Below are 20,200 nucleotides of genomic sequence, written 5' to 3' on the forward strand. Positions count from 1 at the left end.
AATGGACAAGAGCCTCACTAACCCAGCTGCCCCAGACTAGTCCAAGATGATGGGTGGCAGTCACTCACCACGGTGGCTCGGAGTTGATGGGATCGGGGACTCATCTGCAGTTCCAATCTTCTCTGCCACTTTTTAGTTGTGCACGTAATCCTGGGCCTCATTTTCCTTATTCATCAAATGGGATTAAGAATTACCTTGATAGGGTTACTGTGAGAGACAAGTGATAGGCCGTTTGTACAGCCCTCACCCAGAGTCCGGCACACTTGTACATTACACACAGGAATGATAATTACCAGCATGACTATCCCCACAAGGTGAGGGGCCTACTTCTTTACAGGCTACTTTTGCCTGCAGAGAAATCTGCAGAGTCCTGAACTTTTGCACACTTTGGATGCACATGCCTTATATATAGGGTTCATCTCTCCTGTAGTTTTTCCTGCTTCGAATGAAGAACTTGTGAGGAAAACAAGAAACACAGAGTGCAGGTAAAAAGGTGATACCAAGAGCTGTGCTTGTATTTACTGCAAAGTAAACAGCATAAATGCTCTGTTTCGAGTTCATAAATAAACTTGGAGACGACTGCATATTTTCACACATTCTTAAAATACGCATTTTTTATAGTTATTGAGGACTGAGTATCTGTTAGAAACCTTACAATCAAAGGCATGTTAAAGCTTAGCTACAATGGAGCTATTAATATGGAATTGGGAACTATAACCTTTTCCAAGCCACACAGTCAAAATGACTTTTTTTGTCATATGAAACAAAGGTCAACTGATGATTGAATTGTCTCTGAATGCTATAAAATAAAAAATCTTTGATAACTGAAACTAGGAGATGTGCTCAATAGATTGTTAAGCAAGAAGAGGAAATAGATTTCTCAACCTAGCAAGGAAGAAATGCATTAAGTACCTAAGAAAGCTTTGCAAATCTCTCTGAAATACCCAGTGTGATTTACTAAAGTATGCTTTAACATACAGCACCATAGAAACCTATAAAGTAAAATGTGAGAAACTGGAAGCCACCTGGATTATAAACAATCAGGACAAAGATATTCTGGATAGTAGTTTCATTACCTCTGGATTATCTACTCATTTTTTTTTTACTATGCAGAAATTTATATGTGAGGTATTATAGGTGCTTAATAGTAGTATAGGAACTGGACAGGAATCTCCTGAGATTTAATTTTTGTGTGGTAAGAAAAAAGAGGTAAGCACCTTGTAACAACATTACTTACTTTCAGTTGTCGTGGTGCAGATGATCTCACTGTTTTACCCTTGCCTGGGAATATTTTAAATAAAACTTCTCAAAGGTAATGTTTGAAAGACAATATTACTCAGTGGTTCACAACATAAGTTTGGAAGTCAGAGAGATCAGCACACACATTCTAAATATTTGGGCAAGTCATGAACTCCCTGATTCTCAGTTTTGTCATTTAGATAATAAAGATAATTATCATAGTAGAACCCCAGAGAATCATTGTGACAATTAAATGAGTCAATGCCTATAGAAAATATAAGAACAGTTTCTGGCACAGAGCAGGAGCTCAAGAAGTGGTATTTTTTATTAATCCTATTTTTACATTAATATTTTTGTATTAATAAATATGAGTTTTACTAGAACTTTTCCTCCTCCCGGGGAGGGCAGTAGTTATAGCTCTACCTACTTTTTAAGAGCAATTATGGAGCATTTCGGGGCAAGGTTATTCTTAGTATTTCTTATTCTACAATAGCCAGAGATCGAGGGTTGTTCTGGGACAGCCATCTTCTGGTAAGTTATAGGGCCACTACCTACGTGTAAGGTCTAACTCGAGAACAGAAAAAAAAGGAAGAACTAAAATCAGTGATAAGCGACTCCAGTAGAAGAGGTGATTCAGAGATAATGGCCGTAAAGAGATGGGAAAATCAAGAGCTGACCATGTACAGATGAACCTATCCCATATGCACCGACAATATCAAAACTAAAAATATATATATATATTCTCATAGGCTTTGGTATGGAGGAATGGAAAAGTCTGCAGATTATTATGGCCTAGCCTCTAGGTCTGTGGTGAATAAATCTCAAAAGACTGTCTGGAAAACTAAAAGGAAGAAATACCCTTCGGGCTCATAATTCAGCCCAACAGGTGCTTATAGTGCAGACTGTGTGTAGCAATGGGCTCTTTAAAGGGCTTCAAGAGAGAGGGAGGCACTCTCTTTTCTTTCAGAAAATCTTCTAGAAGGTTCACTCATTCAGGATCCCAGCACAGCATAGCCGCATAGCAGTTGTCATGTTGGGATTTGGTTGGCATTCATTTAGGAGGTAGAGCAATAAGATCAGGAGCTTTCTAAGGAATCCGGGAGAGCCAAGGCATGGATGGTACCCAAATGCTGAGTGACTAGCCCCAGAAACTACTCAGATACCAGGGCAGAAACGAAGTAAGCTGGCAGGAGTCAGGCAGCACAGATGCAGAGCAGTTCTAGGCAAGTCACCAAGAACACGGTCGATCGACATTTTTGGAGCACCATGTAAAAACTTCTGGGAAAGCTCACCGAATCCCATATATGCAGGCCCAGGGTGTGTGCGATGTTAACAGTGACAACAGTAATGCTAATAATAACAATAACCATAGCTATGATTGATTGAATGCAAAGGTCATACAGGAGTCCCTCCTTCTCTGAGGGAGATACCTTCCAAAATCCCCCAGTGCATGCCTAAAACTACAGATAGTACCAAACCCTATAGATCCTGTTTTTTTCATATACATATATGTCTATGATAAACTTTAATTTATAAAGTAGGCACAATAAGAGATTAGCAATGATAATAATACAATAGAATAATTATAAGACCATACTGTCATCAAAGTGATGTGAATGAGGTCTCTCTCTCGCACAATATCTTATTGTATAATACTCACTCTTCTTGGGATGATGTGACATGATGAAATGCCTACGTGATGAGACGAGGTGAGATGAATGACATCGGCTGTGCCACTTAGGGTTAGGGTACTACTAACCTTCTGAAGGTCAGGAGGAGGATCATCTGTTCCCCATGGTTGATCACGGTATCTCTATTAATGTAATGTCTTTGTTCCTATACTGTAAGCTCCACGGGGCTTCTGTTTATGCAACTTAGCTATGCACCTTGCCTCTAGCATAATGTTTGGAGCTCGAATAAATACTTTGCTGAAAATCTTGTAAGGTGTGATAGACTAAAAAGCTAAGAAATAAGATAGAGAGGGAGGGAGGGGAAAAAGGTGGGAGGGAGGAAGGAAGGATAGAAGGAGGGAGGAAGGGAGGGAGGTTGCAGGGAAGGAAGGAAGTAAAGAAGAAAGGAAGGAGGGGAGGAAGGAAAACAACCTGAAGTTCAGGATTGCCCAAAGGTCCTCAGCCAGGATTTGAACCTAGGTGTGCTTTGACTTCTAAGCCTGTGTATTTACTTACTATATCATATGAGTAACTAGAAAAGAAAAACTGAGCCCTTTGGGTAAAGAAGACTGGAATAGGGACAAGTCGCAGCTACAGGATGCTTCATATATTTTCCTCTGGGTTACAGATACATTTCAGAGCAGAGAGAGAGTTTCGGCTCCCAAAGGTAGGAGGAGAGGAGCTACAGAGTCAGAGGCGTGCACAGGTGAATCCAGTTACCAGAGACAGTAGGGATATGCATCAATGAAATTTAGCAAGGACACAAAGGGTTTCAACGGAGATATCATTGGAGAAAAATGGAACACGGAGAGGTCAACCTGTCAGCAGTAAGATCTCTTAAGCACGTCTATCTGTCCGATCTGGATTATAGGGAAAGTGTTTCAGTGATGAAAGCCAGCCTAATAAACTAACTGATTCAGGATCAGAATGGCTATCGAATAACTGAAGTGCTTCACAGCCATCTAAAAACAAGTACATGAAAAAAAAGCACATGATATACTCAAGATCTTCATCTTTTTTTACCTATCAACATGACTCTAAAAAAAATCTAATATCAGAACCATTTGGGTTAGAGAAAGAGCATATTCAATAGTTGAATTAAACCATCACCTGAGCCCTCGGACCTCAGCAGAGACAGTGCTAAATGGATTTGGGGGAGGCTACTGCAACCCCTTCCAATCTCTCTTAGTTTTCCTGAAAATAAATGGAACATTTATTTTTTTTAATATTTTATTTGTTTATTTGACAGAAATAACAAGTAGGCAGAGAGGCAGGCAGAGAGAGAGAGGGGAAACAGGCTCTCCGCTGAGCAGAGCTCCCGATGCGGGGCTTGATCCCAGGACCCTGAGATCGTGACCTGAGCTGAAGGCAGAGGCTTTAACCCACTGAGCCACCCAGGTGCCCCTAAATGGAACATTTAAATAAAGTTAGAGTATTTATTACTCCAAGACAGATTCAAGGCAATCTTTCAAAACAACAACAACAAAAAACCCAGAAGGCCATCTGTAGTTACTCCAGTCCATCCAACATCCAAAGTAATTGTTTAAAAATGCAAATGGAAATGTGACCTTCTCCTCAAACCCCTCCAGTGGCTTTCCACGGCCTCCCACTCAATTCCAGATCCATCTCCATTGCTCACACAGCCCTGCCTGCTCTGAATCTCGCCTTCCTTCTCTCCTATTTCCATTCCCTCCCTTCACTCCTCCATCCCCTCCAACCACTCTGGCTTTTCTTTTGTTCCTTGAGCTTCCCAAGTCCCCCGGCGGTGGGTTAGCCCTGCAGTGGCCACTCATGAAATACTCTGCTCCCAGGTCTTGACACGTCACGTTGTGAAGAAGTCTCCACTGTGATGCCTTCCCTGACCACAGAAAGCAGCTCTGATCCCCACTCCCCCACGCCTTTCCCAGTGAGTCTTTGTTTTTCATTGACTCTACCACCATCTGAAATTATCTTGTTTATTCATTTGGTTGATGAGTCTTGTCCCCTCACAGTCGGAGGCAAGCCCCAGCAGAGCAAGGACTCCTCGCTCCCTTGTAACCTGCACTTGGAAGCATGGCTAGCTCACAGCATTCCACCACCACTAGAGACTGTCCTCCATATCTTGGTCAAAACTCACTGAGAGGGCAACAAACTCTATTCTTCAGTCTGCCTGCATGAGGGGCATTGCCACAAAGGTAGAAGATGGTGGAAAGCTCAAAAGAAGAACCTTAGTTGAATATTTTTTTTTCTTTCTTAGTTGAATATTTTGATCTGGCAGTTGGATTGCTTGGATTAGACCTTGCTGAGCTCACATACAATTAATTACCTTGTAATTAGGCCAAGATAGATTTCATCTGAACACACTTTAAAATGCATTTTAAATTGTCCCACTACATAGTCATTATTAGAAACAACATTTTTACCCGGTTTCACAAAATTATATGTAGCATTTCCTGCTCAAATAAATATTTCACCAAATGAGGGACCGTGTTCTTCGCCCAGTATTCAGGAATGATGAAAATCATTTGTATGTGTGAAAGGTGGAAGATATGGGGAGGGAAGTTAACTCTAGTAGGGTTACATCCAGAAACCCTTCTAGTAGAGCACAGGATTTTATTTTTTTTTTTAAAGACTTCATTTATTTATTTGACAGAGAAAGAGAGAGCATGAGTGGGGGTAGGGGCAAAGGGAGAGGCAGAAGCAGGCTCCCCGCTGAGCAGGGGGCCTGACATGGGGACTCGATCCCAGGACCCGAGGACCACAACTGAAGGTGGACACTTAACCAACTGCACCACCCGGGCGCCCCAGAGCACAGAATCTTAAAACTAGTTAGCACCTTCAAAATTATTTAACCTAACCTTTACTTGAAAACAGTTTCTGAGATACTAAATGTAACAACATCCCTAAAGCTACACTGTGTTTATATAAAAATTTACTGCTTTTAAAAATATTAAATAAAAATATTTTCACGTATATTTTGTGCTTGGATATTTACCACCCAGTGAGAAAGGCAGGTAAGCTCATTGGCCATTCCACAAATGGGAAAATAGAAGAGATGTTGACTTGCCCAAAACGCACAGCCAGGACCTTCAAAGAGGACACAGAAAATCAATTCCCACCCACCTGGCAAATTCTTGGCCTCATCCTTATAGCTAATAAAGAACGGTGCCAGGAGATGTTAGAATTTTTTGAATTAAAATCAATTTCTCTTTCTACTACTTTGCTCTCTCTTCTGAATGTTAAATAGCTTGTCCAAAGTCACTGAGCCGGCTGGAGCACTCTCAGGACTAGAACCCAAAACAGAATTCCGACCACCTCACCCAGCTGTCTTACTAGATGAAAATGAAAACTTTCATGACACACCACGTGCCTCATTAACACGAGCCATTCTAGCTCAATATACAAACCAACCTCCAGCCAACGGTCTAAATGTCTGACAACAGGGGAAGAGTGACATAAATGATAACACAATGGGATATTCTGCAACCAGTACAAATAATGCTCGTGAAGACCATTTCAGGAGGATGGTAATAATAGCTCGCATTTCTTGACTGAGCATTTACTCTGTGCCAAATACTGGTTTTCATATATTACATGTCACATATATATAATTATAATATGTATTATAAAAATAATACTAACTATATATAATAGGTTAAGCTCATTTAGTCCTTATAATAACCTTTCCCGATAGGGATTATCCCATACAGAAGAAAAGACAGAAGCACAAAGGGGTTAAATAATTGGCTTAAACCTACACAGTTGACAAGAGTAGAGGGGTCAAAGTTTACATCTGGAAAGTGTGTCTCCAGATCCATTACTCTTAACAAATACGCACACTGCCTAGGACAGTGGTTCCAATCTAATGCCAAGTGGAAGAGCCGCAGGTGTCTGCGTGTGGATAGACACACATGTGTGCATACATATGTTCAGATCAAATTGGGTCCTTTGACATATTTATTTTGCCTGTAAAGCTTTAAGAGCTAGACTTCATGGAGTGCTTACCTACTATGCCAGGTAAGTGTCACCTGAAGTCCATACATTTTTTTAAATTTAATTTCCCCACTATCTTTTTTTTAAAAAAGATTTTATTGATATGTGTGAGAGAATGAGAGAAAGAGCGCATGACGGGGAGAAGGTCAGAGGGAGAAGCAGACTCCCTGTTGAGCAGGGAACCCGAGGTGAGACTTGATCCTGGACTCCAGAATCATGACCTGAGCTGAAGGCAGTTGCTTAAACAACTGAGCCACCCAGGTGCTCTAATTTCCCCCACTATCTTATGTGGAGGGTGTTTTTCCACCCTCTTTACTGCTAACAGTGCTGAGACTTGAAGAGCTTCACATTGTCCCCAAAGTCCATGCTCTACACTCAACAAATTGTCGCAGTGGTTAGTTATTTCATAATAATGAGATAATTGTTGATTTCAATTTCTCCTTTGTATCTTCCTGTTTTCTGAGTTTTCTACAATGAAACCTGGTCTCTCCTAAAATGAGAGCAAAACAATTAATGTAGTCAGGCAGACTGTGTGAGATACTAGATTAACTGCATGCTCCTGAACCAGAATGTGGCTCTCAGCCAGAGCGAGCCTACGCAGCAGATGGGTGCTCTGGGGAGAGGAGAGGGCGCACGATCCTGGGTACTGCCTGGCATCCAGGAACCATACCAGAGCCTTCAATGTTCCCCGCAGAGTAACCTTTAATACACCTTTCATAGGAACCAAATGCTTCTCTTAATGTTTTGTATATATTAACTCATATAATTCTCATGATAACCATACACCGAGCAGCTTGTCTATTTCCCAAAAGTTGTGATCCCTCAACAGCATTCATTCATTCACTGGCTTTTTACTGAGTACTTACACATGCCATACACTGGGAATACAAAATTGAGTGAGATACGGTCCCTGCTCCTTGGTTCTTGGCGGAGGAGCAAATAAAGTAGGTATATAAATGGAAAATGGCAGGTAAGATTTATTAAGAGTTTAACACTTTACCTCAAGACTACATCATCAACCCCTACTTGCCAGCCACCCTATGGCTTCTAGACTTGCCAGCCCCTTCCATCAAATGAACCAGTTCCTTAAAAATATCTCTTTCTTTCCCTCACTTTCTCTTTCCCTCTTCCTTCCCCTTCTCCCTCTTCCTGGCCCTCGCCCTCTCCCGCTTTCTCTCTCTCTCTCTCTCTTTCTCTGTGTGTGTGTGTGTGTGTGTGCATCTCCATCTTAACCTATTGGCTCTGTATCTCTGGAAAATGCATGGCTGATTTAATTCTACAACTCACATGAGTAAATTACCTACGAGAAAGTTACTGTTATTATCACTTCTATCTTCTAGATGAGGAAGCAGATGCACTAGCTTCTCAAGGTTACATACATGAGATTTAACCTAGGTCACTGACTCCAAAGCCAGTGCTCTTAAACCTTCCAATATGTGGCCTTAGGAGGGCAAGAACTCAGAGCTAAGTGAGCTCAAGGAGCAGGTCACTTTCAACACGGCTTCATTGAAGAGGGCCACCTCTATTTGACCTTGAATGATCAGAGCAGACTGTGCCCATGCAGATAAGGGAAGGAATAGCATATACAAAGAAAAGAGAATGGCAAGGAGCTACTGTCTGGCTGGTGCAGGGTGTTTTTGAAGAGATGAGGTAGCCGATGTGTGAAAGTGTTACACCGCACACAAAGGCATTTGAGCTTCATCTTAGAAACACAGGAAAAAATCAAAGGCAGGTGGGGAAAGTGATGTCTTTGATGGCTGTGAGGTGCATTGATGGGAAGCAGCAAGGTCTGATCAGGTATGGTAGCAGAGGACAAAAGGGAGAGAACAGAGCCAAGATTTTTTAGGAAGAATCATCTATAATTCTAAAGGACCAGCTGCTGTGAGGCAAGTTGGAAGAAGAAATGAGGAATGAATCCAAGCACAGCCTGGGGCTTGACTACCTGGTAGACACAGTCCTTTGAACTGGAGGCCCATGGAGCCTAAGAAAAACTTGGTGGTTAAAGTCTATAGTACAAGAGAAGGATCCTACCTATTATAGGGCTTATAGACCATTTTCTACCATTGTTACCAACCCTAGTGCTGTGAGCAATTTTTCACATGCCACTTTTCCGTGATACGCTAAGGCATTTGTAAAGGTTGGGTGCAGAGCGGGACCACACACAACCCAGTTTTATTCATTGTTCTTCAACTTTGGGAAGCTGTCTGTGGTACGGAGAGCAACATCGTATCATCCCATGTGCTAATTCCAAACAACTAGCAGAGGTGGCCTGGACTATGATGGTGAGACAGATGCCAAGGCCAGAGAGCATGGTGGTTGAGACTGATTGGTGATGCCTTCCAAGGTCAAGAAAAGGATAGTTGTAACCCCTGGACGCTGAGGATCATGGATGATAGACTATGTTAGTAATGAACAGTAGGGTGAAGGGAGGAGAGAAATCTGTAGGTCCCACTGCAAAAGATGTACAGCAATAATCGACTTGACAGATCAAATAGCAAGCAGTAATGATGCAGTAAGAAGGTTAAGAATCCACACGTAGCAATCAAACTGAGAGAGAGCCATCTGAGAAAATCACTGGCACAGGCACCACATTTCTTCAGAGGTTTTCATAGTTAATATCTCATTAGAGCTTCACGACTCCATGGGGTAGAGAGCCAGCGTCATTCCTACCTTACCAATGGGGATGCTGAGGCCAAAGCCATTTCAGAACTCACTCAAGGTCATGGAGCTTGTCAGGAGATCCAGCCCCTTCAGTTCCCAGTTGTTCCCTCCACACAGCGCTGACTCACTGACAGCAGACGCATGAGACATGGAAGCACAGGAGAGAGCTATAAATGGCCACATTGTGTGTGGATGGAGCAGAGCGGTGGCCCCTGGGGACACATTCATTTGTGTGTCTTTGGGCAGTCACCCAACCAGTCCCAGCACCTTTGAACGTGAAAGACACCACAGCTTCCAAGTCTTTGTCTATTCACATTTTTGGAATCATTACTAAAATAAACTTTGACTTGTCCCCTTACGGAGAGAATAAAAATCCTTGGGTAAGTGATTTCATTTGGCTCTGGTTTGCTCAACTGCAAAACGGGGTTGGACTAGATTGGTTCATCTTCAATGGTAGCACACACCATCATGTTTTCCTGATAATGGCCAAGGCTTTCACAGAATGTCAGTGAACACCGAGGTGTCCTTCTCAGGGAGAAAGGGCTTTTGTTCATTGTGGGAGCCGACTTTTTGAAAAAACATTGTGTAGAGGGTGAGCTGTGAAGTTTGATATCCCATGTCCCTCTGCATTATAAAATTCTGGGAAACCAGTGAGTGCCACTGACGGGTGCCCATTTCTATATTTGGTGGTCTTCCTCAAGCTGATGGCTGATCTGAAGGATCATAATCTGTTAATTAAATCCTTTGCTTCATACTGAACAAAGCTTGTGAAATACTATGTCCAATCTGGTCAATCTGTTGTACATTTAGCAGCCAGAGACCCAGGCCAAACAATTTCAGATACAAGCAGGACTTTCTGGTTACACCATTATACAAATAAAGACCACTTGACTGGGAGTCAAACATGGTACATAAATGCTGGTTCTGCCACTTGGTAAGATGGTCACCAAATCACATAACCTCACCAGGCCCTACTTTTCTGTTCGCAAGAAGGATAGTAAACTTATTCCTTCTACCCCACAGAGATGATGATGTGAGAATAAAATGGGTGTGCACAGAAGTGTATGATGGCATGTACTAGACTCTGAGCTTCTGAGGATGGAGACCACAGCTGCCTTTTTATTCCCCTGTCATATTCCCAGTGCCTAGAATACCTGGCACTGAGGAGAAACCTCTGATGTACCTCTTGAATAAATGACGCATTTTGGAATGTTTGAAGTGTGTGCAAATGTCACACAATCTTATGACAATGCCCTAATTGAGCATTTACTCATTATTCTGCCTGTTAAAGATAGGTAACATGAGTCAGTCTGCATGGTTCTTTTTTAAAAATTCTAAAATACCAGTCCTGATACACAAGAGAAGAAGCTAATATGAACAAAAAATAAAAATGAAGGTCAAACATAGCCAAAACATTCATGAACTGATGTGTAATTCTGATTTTGGAGTCACCCTTGTCATGGGGCCATTTCCCTTGTGTGGAAATATTCAAACTTCAGATTATAGTTGAACACTCAGCTCTAACTCCAGGCTTGGAACCACGAGCTAAGGGAAGAGCATAATATTCACCCATTCACTTAAATACGTGGAAAGAATGAGTCCAAGAGGCACAACAGAACCAGCTTCAGAACACCAGGCTTCTGAATGCCCAGCTGTCACTAGACATGTGGCTAACACAGGCTCATGCCAACTGACTAATGCAAAAGGAAACTGGTTTTTGTACCACTGAAGATTCACGGGTGTCTGCTTATATGTTACCTCAGAGTCCCCCTCTTAAACATCCCCCTCTCCTTTTGTCCAGAAGCACTTGCTGCTCTGCCCCTGTTCTGAGCCTCTGCACATGCTCCTTCTCCCACCTTTTTTGGACTCTTCCTCCAAATGGCTGCTCACCCCCTCCCCTCCTTCAAGTCTTTGCTCATACGTCTTCTCAGTGAGGCCATCCATTACCACCTTCCTTACAATCTCAATCCCATCTACCCCACTCCTTCCTCTCCTCCACAACTTCCTCTATCTCCTTTCTCCACTCAATTCTTCTCCAAAGTTCTGATCCCCATTGAATGTACTCTGTGTTCCATTTTCTTTTCCCATCTCTCCTGCACCAAACAGGAAGCTCTGTATAGTCGGGAATTTGTAGCTGTTGTTCACTATTGAAGCTCTAGCATGCAGACCAGGGCCGAACACCTAGTATGCATTCATACAATTCATGCAATTTCTGATGAACACGTGGACAGTTCTATGCTCTCAGGGCTATAGATGAGGGTGGCGTCACTGCACTTCTGTCTTCTGATGCTGAAAAGGGTCAAAACGAACTTGGGACATCGATGCGAAAGAACAGCAGAGGAGGAGTAGCCACCGAAAGGCAGAAAGTAATACCTCTGAATTATTCTTGTGTTAGCAACAATTACATTTTGAAATGGGAGGAAAAGGACTCAATCATTCAATTTAAACCTTGCAGGGAGTAAGACTGGGGAATCCAAACCATTCAGTGAGTGCCAGAGACTCTTCAAGCTAGAAGCTCTGGAGGTAGGCAGATCAATTCTCTCATTTTGTTTGCAAGGAAACAGAACCCCAGGAAGGTAAAGTAACCTTCTCAAGGCACACAGCCAAGCAGTCACAACACTTAGACTCAAAACTAAGTCTGACTTCTGGGTCCATGCTCTTTCCACAAAAAAATCCAAACTACACAAATTCAGCAACCACACTGAGCTTCTAAGACTAAGGAGTTCTTCGATCAGCAATAATTTGGCAAAAACCTAATTTACCATCACATTGTATGAATGCATTATACAACATTACATTCACCTGCATTCCTTTATTAATTTAAAAATACTTTGCCAGGGGCACCTGGGTGACTCAGTGGTTTAAGCCTCTGCCTTTGGCTCAGGTCATGATCTCAGGGTCCTGGGATCAGGCCCCACATTGGGTTCTCTGTTCAGCGGGGAGCCTGCTTCCCCGCTCTCTCCCTGCCTGCCTCTTTGCCTACTTGTGATCTCTCCCTCTCTGTGTCAAATAAGTAAATAAATAAAATCTTAAAAAAAATTACTTTGCCAGATTCCAAGTCAAACTCTACCTCTAGAAGCCAGTGTTTTCAGATCTGGTCATAATCCAGAGAAAAGGAGAGCCCTGGGAGAGAAAGATGGGGTAGAAGCACGAGGGAAGTAGAGACAGGAAAGGCAGAAATAAAGGAAAGCAGGAAGGGAGAGAGAAAAGGAAAAACATGTACAACATATTGATAGCACTGCTCCTGGGATTTTCTGGGAATTTCTTTGAATGGCTGGGCTATCACTCATCTCTTTCCATTATAAAATCATTTCTTTGGAGCTAATCACCAAAATGATTCAAGCCCAAACACTTATTTTCAAATGGACCATTTCTTTTCTTTTGCTTCTCAAAATGTATTTTTTGTACATCACCATATCCCACTCCGCAATACATTATTTTTTCTTAATTATTTCATGTTTATTTTCCAGTGAGAACACAAATTTGAGCATTTGTTTTTCCTACATCGACTATCACACCCCCAATAATACCTTACAATGCACCATATGATGTCATCGGAGTCATTTATATCTGGTTTTCCTCCCTTCTCCAACGAATGAACAAACATATTAAGCACCCACTGTGTGTCAAGAACTAAGGATGGGAGGTGAATATGATAGACCAGATTCCCGTCCTTGTGGAGCTGAGCTCTGGAGAAATTCAGCCCATGCACCATTAAATGACCATGAGTCATAAATACATCTCTGAGGAGAGAGGGTGGACTGGGACGTACTCGGGGCATGGGGTGTGTGTTTGAAGCTTGGGATGACAAGAGGATAGGGATGTCCTCCTGAGGAGGTGGCGGTTTTGCTGGAACCACGAGAAAATCAGTTATTCCATGAATAGGCAAAATTGGTGGAGTAAAAGCCCTAAGGCAAGAAAGTATCTGTTTTAAACACTCTGAAACCGGCAGTAAGGCACTGAGTGTGCTTGGAGAGGCACGGCAGACCAGAGTGAACAGCTTCCTTTATGTAATTGACTTTAACAGAAATAAGAAGATATAGAAGCTTTTTAAACAAGGAAGTGACATGACATGAGGTATTTTAATGGAGATTCTAAATATCTCCCTGACATTCTGTGGATACAGTGAAATGTCATACATGTTCCAAGAATGGAGACTGACCCCTCTCCAGTGGAGCCTGACCTCCATCCTAGTGGCTCTGCCCCTGGTAAGCATACCATCCTGTGCCCACAGAAATATTTGGTAGTCAAGATAGAGACTGGTTTGACCCAACAGCTCTGCCACACACACTACTTTCTCCTCAAGAATATCCTGCCCTTCTCGTGCCCCTCAGTTCTCTTCTATCTCGGTTCGTTTCTCCTCAGGGACTTTTTCAGACACATAAGCCCAAATCCATTATAATCCCTTCAACATTTTCTCCCTTCCAACTCCTGTACCATTATCTCAGTAAATTCTCTCTTCTTTTATTAACTCCATTTGTGAGTTTATATAATGAAAGTAATCAGTGTTTAACAGTAGGACATGTGATAAAATTGAATTGAGGAAAGGTAAACCGTGAGAATGGAAGTAAAATTAAACATAATTGAAAATCCAGTGTCATAAGCCTCTAGAACTTCTGGAAATATACCTGAAACCCTCTTCAAATTGTCTTTCCATATCCTCATTGTCCTCTAACTAAACCTTCCTTTTCACAAATACCAACATTTCAAATTGAAAACACATTTCATCCCATTGTTCTCTTCTGGCTACTTACTGTGGTAACTGTATTGTTCTTCACACATTTCATGGCAAACATTTAGTATTTCAACTAAATCCTGGGTTAATGGCCTTTGAACATCTTGTATGAGACTCTAATCATATATATCATTATTCCTACAGGAAAACCTGTTTCAAGTGAGCAATTCATAAACAAACTTTCAAGAACATAAAAACTGTGAGTTGGTGACTTCCTGCAAGTATTATTTGAAACATGGATAATGTATGTGCCAAATCCAAAAGAAAGAATTGTCCAGAGTCTTCTAGAATGGTTTATCTAAGATAAGTTTTTTAAGACTGCATATTCTTTTTAGAGATTTAAAGTGTTGACCCTTGGAATTGCATGGGAAGTTACACATATAAGAAGTCTCTTTCTGACACAGAGCCTCGAGGAAGGAGAGAACTTACATAAAGGATGGCTCATGTATTAAAATCTCATATGCATGCTTAAGATTTTCCAAAATAACTTCACTCTTTCTGGGAAGTTAGAAGCATTCCCTTTAAAACTTCTTAGCTTCAATTCCAGCTTCAAAATGCTTTATTCCTTTTTCATCAGATCAAAGAATTTTCCAAATAAATAAAACTTTATTTCTAGATAGAAAAAAAAAAATCTTTACTATTGTAAGGTTCATTGCAACAACAAAAGCTCAGTTAAGCTAGGATTGTTCGAAATTGTATAAATAATAATTTTGGAGATAAAAGGCATTAATGAGGAATTAAAAGGTATGGTCTGGGGTGCCTGGGTGGTCCAATTGGTTAAGCATCTGCCTTCGGCTCAGGTCACAATCTGAGGATCTTGGGATGGAGTCCTACATCAGGCTTTCTGCTCAGTGGTGAGTCTGCTTCACCCTCTCACTCTCCCTCTCTCTCTCACTTAAATAAATAAAATCCTTTTAAAAAGGTATTAAAAAACAAAAAATAAATAAAAGGTATGGTCTGTGGGTATTCATATTCGAAAGAGAGAGAGAAACAGAATATACCACCCAAGGAACCAGTTTTCGGTTAACTCCTAGTTTTCAGTTAGGTTAAGATGCCCATCTTGATACAAATTTTTAAAAAATTCCTATCATAAAATGTTATGAGGGATCAAAAATATGAGCATTGTTGTTAAATGAACTTGGGTCCAGAAAATCCTCATCTCCATTTATTGGAATTCAGGAAAACCATATAATTATGTCTTCTGAGGTAAATACGCTAATGCAAAAACATGCAGGTGACGATGCTAGTTCATTGCTTTTCCTCTAAAATTGAAGGAAGCAATAGATACAGGCATAATAAAGAACTCCAATTCGGTTTATACTATTTACAAGAACTTGAATTGGACTAAAAAAAAAAAAAATGAAATTGTGTTCAAATTCCTTTCTGCCCATTTTCTGCTTCAAAAATTTTTTTTAATTTTTACAATTTCAAAAAAGGACTGCGAAAGGACTGCATGCAGAATACACTTATTTATAGGCCATCGTGATTAGTAAATATAATAAAAATTATTCACTCACCCTGTACATTACAATTATATCCAGCAACCCCATAGCAATGTACTTGTTAATTTTAAAAATTGTTATATAGGATGAAACCACTGGCACCCTAAAACTTATCCTTCCAAGATAGTACCTAAGAGCCTGACTATGGAACTAAAAGCACAGGTACTTGCAGACAGTTCTGTGAGACAAGGGAAAACTTCCCAGGCTGCCCTACAAACACAGAGATGTCCTAAGAAACCCTGACTTTGCTTCACTTATCTTAGAAGGGGTAACTAAAATGGCCTTTTCAAACTTTAATAGGAATGCATGAAAACGACAGAATCCTTGAAGAGTTGCCCTAATCACACAGACTGCATTGTAAGCTTAACCAGTACATGCGCCTTTTAGCAAATAACTCCCTTTGCTCACCCTCTTTCCCTCCACATTCATACCACAGAAGGCTCCCTATCATGTGGCATTCCTCAGGGAAGACAGAACTCAATATCAACTGCTGCCAAAAAAATAAAGACGGCAGGAATCAGCGAATCCAGTATCAAATTAAAATATATGTTTTTAAATGAAAATATTTGAGGGGCGCCTGGGTGGCTCAGTGGGTTAAAGCCTCTGCCTTCGGCTCAGGTCATGATCCCAGCATCCTGGGATCGAGCCACGCATTGGGCTCTCTGCTCAGTAGGGAGCCTGCTTCCCTTCCTCTCTCTCTCTCTCTCTCCGCCTACTTGTGATCTCAGTCTGTCAAATAAATAAAAATAAAATCTTTTAAATAAATAAATAAATAAATGAAAATATTTGAAAGGAATCATGGAGCCACAAACTTCTGGTAACACATCTGAAGTCCCTGCAGAACTATTTCCCTACCTTCAGGGATGTTAGCATCACTAGGGAAGTAGTACCGTTCCTCATCGATGACCAGAATTTCCACTAGGCATTGAATGAATGGAGTCCGTATCTGATTCCACCAAAACAGGATCACAAAACTAAACTATGAGACATTCTGAAGAATATTTGTTTACTCCTGTTTTACACAGAGTTGAGAAGTAGCTTTGAAAAGTTGCCATGGCCATGATTTTCCTGAGCAGCCAATTAAACCCTTTGATGAATGTCGAAATATATACAGTGTAAATGTACGGTCTCTCCCTTCCTTAATAATGTATACGTGTTGACGACTGCATGTGTGCGTAACCATGTGTATGTGTGTGGGCACGTAGATGAAATGTACTAGTTGAGGAGAGACATCATTTAACCATCTTAATGTTGGGTGACACAGCCTGAGAGCCCACTGATGTTTCAGCAGAGGGCTTCCATGACAGGATTTTAGGGTGACTTTGAGGGGTTCCTTATCTTTCCAAGGTTATTGTGATAGATGGAACAGTCTACTTCCTCTAGGGGTGAGTTAAGTGGAAATTATAACTGCTCTGCCACATCTTCCTGACACAAACAATTCAGAGGTGAAATTCTGGGATGCAATATCAGAAACATACATGTATTGTCAAAAAGACTGGCAACTAAGTTACAAGGCTGTTGATAGGCAAATTGATCTCTAGATAAGGTTCCTACCCACCTTTCTAAGGTCACTGAACCTTAAGATAATAAGTCTTGAAAAGCATTTAAGTAGGAACTGTGGGTAGATAAAAATGATTAGTTTCATTTACATTTTGAAGCCAATGGGAAAACCTGTCCATTTTCTTTTGCAGGGATCTCACGGAAGGCAACTGCATCTATAGTGTTACTTCTAATTCAAACCGGTGCTAAAAAACATCCTTCATTGGATGAATTTGGCAGACCCAGGGCAATAGTGCTAATTCAGCTCCAACACAAGTCTTTGTTACAGTTCTCATTTCAGTTTAGGCAGCTCAGATAAGCTTATCATAGGGCTTTGAATCAACTGACATTCTGGAATGGCACAATAAACAATATCACCAGGAGAGTTGTTAATGAGCATCAATAAATATTACTTCCTTCAAAAAAGACACTTTAACTCCGTAGTTTGCAAGGCAAGAAGTGAAAATGAAAGATCTTCCACTTCTCTGTGTAAGATTCAGACCTAATCAGGATGTATGCAGATTTCTTTTTAGGAAATGCTACAAATGAAATTTAGCTGGAGAAATATACTACCTCTAGAGATAAGATTGTTCTTTTTTTTTTTTTTTTTTCTGAAGAGGGTAATCCACATGAGTTTAAATTGAAAAGTATATCAGTAATACTCTTTCTGTTTGTCTTGCCTTGTAATTCAAAGGTTAAATTCATTTCAAATTAATGAAAATGATTTAATCTTAGGGCATTAGTAATCTCAGTTTATTTAGACCTGTATTTTAAAGAACTAGCTTGAGACCTCTTTGCAAACAAGACCAGGCTCCAAAACAAAATGATACCCAATCTCTCTTTTAAGGTTATTTTCTAAAATCTGTGAGCCATGACTGTAGAATTCTTCACTCCCCCAAATTACATTAACAGTGTTTGACATGATGACAGAGAGAGCAAAAAGAATTCATTTCTACCAAATAAGTGCGGGCTACACCACTGCTTTTTGAAAACATCCTCCTCTTATTCCATTTTGGTAAATTTCTAAGGAATGTTTAAAATCTGTAGGACAGACCTTGGCTTAAGAGGTGGCCTCTCTGCCATTTTCATGGCTGATTTGAGACCCATTATGCACTTGATTCTGCATTGTGAAATCCAGGCTGGGGACAAATTTCTGCCTGTCATCTTAGGAAAGGCCAGGAGTTTTGCACCATCCTGTAGTGTGAAAACAAAATCAAAGACAGGGTAGGGCTGCCTGCTTCTTTCTTAATCAGCTTGCTGCTTTTTTGAGGCAGTCTTGGTTGTCAACTATCTCGGGCTTAGAAGGGTAATTTAGTAGAATAAAATATAGTTTAAACAACATCTCCCTAAGGAAAGTTCCTTCTTACACTTAATATCGAATGCAAAAATGTAATCAGTATGTAATTATTTGGTGCTTGGCTAAGAATCATTGCACGGGAATGCATTTAGGAAGCGCAAAATCTTTTTTTTTTTTTTTTTTAACCTGATAAGACCCTGAATCCAGGGCTAAGAGGCCCAGATATTTTCCTCATATTGCTCGTTCTGTTGCAATGACATCCCCACGTAACTATAGCTTATGGACCAAATTTGCTGCACTTCCTACCCCAACAATAACATGTAAATTGCAGAGATAAAAATGTCTTACAAGAATTTTTTTTTTAAAAAACTTAAACAGTTCACTGAAAATGACAGCATGGATAACTCTGTCAATGACCTCCCCTATCTAATGTCAATTTCAGAAAACAAGTTTCCATTGTAAATGTTTAATCAGTGTAGTCCCAGGAACCCAGAGCAGAAAACCTTATCTTCTCTCCCAACTTATTTGCTCTGCAAGCTCTTTCTTAGCTCTATCTCAGCTCCCTGGAAGCACTTTAGGTGCTCCCCCCCCCCCACCCCAAGAAGAGCTGGGAGCTCGGTAGGTTCTGGGCTAAACAGAAGCCTTGTGGTTTGATACCATTAGTCTGAGACCTGGTCTGCTGCAAGCAAACTGCAGCATTTCTGTTTGCAAATCCTGGCAACCAGGTTCTAGACCAGCCACAAATCCAGCCTGCACACATTCTTCAACGCTGTTCTACCCAAGCCTTGCCTAAAGCCAGTCAACCACAGCAGAAAGCATCCTACCTTCCATCATGGTGGCAGAATTGCATTCCTTAATTTCCAAGGAGTCTGAAAAAATACAGGAGGATAAGATTCCAGGTCCCAGCTAAGTCCTCACAACGCCGCTGTCGAGAGGTCTGCTCTGTCCACTGCTGAAGCCAAAGGAGACAAGTGTTAACCCCAAAGACAGGCCATGGATGCTGCTGGTGCCGCTTCACCTACAGGCTCTCAGGAAGATGCTGCGAGAGAAAGGGAGAGGAACAGCAAGCCGGCCGAGCTGCACCGCCTGCGCTGCCTCCGCCAATCCCTTCAGCTCTGGACCGCGTCACATGGTAGCCAGCCTGCATCTCCTGACACAATACCCCGGGAGAGCACACAGAACCTATTTTCCGTCCCTATTCCCCTCCACCCCCACCCCTCCCGCTTGTCACCAAACGCACAGCCCCTTCCCCACCTGGTGACGCACTTCCCCGCCCCTCCTCTTCGTCTTCTTAAGCCTATTGCAGCGGCTGGGTACCCGAGATTAATTATCAGACGCTGCCACCTTAACGGGGGACTCGGGCATGAAAGGAGCACCTAAGTGGCTCGCTGCGGAGAGGATTGGGGTTTTTTTTCTTCTTTGAAAGAAAAACTTGTTAATAATTCCGTGCAGTCTGATGTCTTCGCCGCACACTTGTAAGCTCCCATTCCCATCTCCTTTTGCCCTGAAGGAATTCCAAATGTTAATGTCTGTGGCCTCCGCACACGTCCGTGAGTCTCTCTCCCTCCCTCCTCCCTTTCTCTCT

At 41.4% G+C, this 20,200-nt stretch overlaps 1 protein-coding gene across 19 annotated transcripts in view; it reads right to left on the bottom strand.

Annotated features, from left to right (window-relative positions):
* The window catches only part of SGIP1 (SH3GL interacting endocytic adaptor 1), a 217,763-nt gene that overhangs the window by 197,009 nt on the left and 554 nt on the right, over window positions 1-20,200 (bottom strand). For 14 of the 19 annotated variants that reach the window (XM_046003796.1, XM_046003789.1, XM_046003769.1 and 11 more), the window contains exon 1: window positions 19,440-19,798. In XM_046003796.1, the coding sequence (XP_045859752.1) occupies window positions 19,440-19,449 (10 nt within the window). In that variant the 5' untranslated portion in view covers window positions 19,450-19,798. Of the gene's footprint in view, window positions 1-19,439; window positions 19,799-19,869; window positions 20,173-20,200 lie in introns of those variants that run through there. The other 5 variants (XM_046003802.1, XM_046003689.1, XM_046003693.1 and 2 more) reach the window with 4 other exon arrangements.

This window comes from Meles meles, chromosome 1 (assembly GCF_922984935.1).
Source record: "Meles meles chromosome 1, mMelMel3.1 paternal haplotype, whole genome shotgun sequence".
NCBI lineage: Eukaryota > Metazoa > Chordata > Mammalia > Carnivora > Mustelidae > Meles > Meles meles.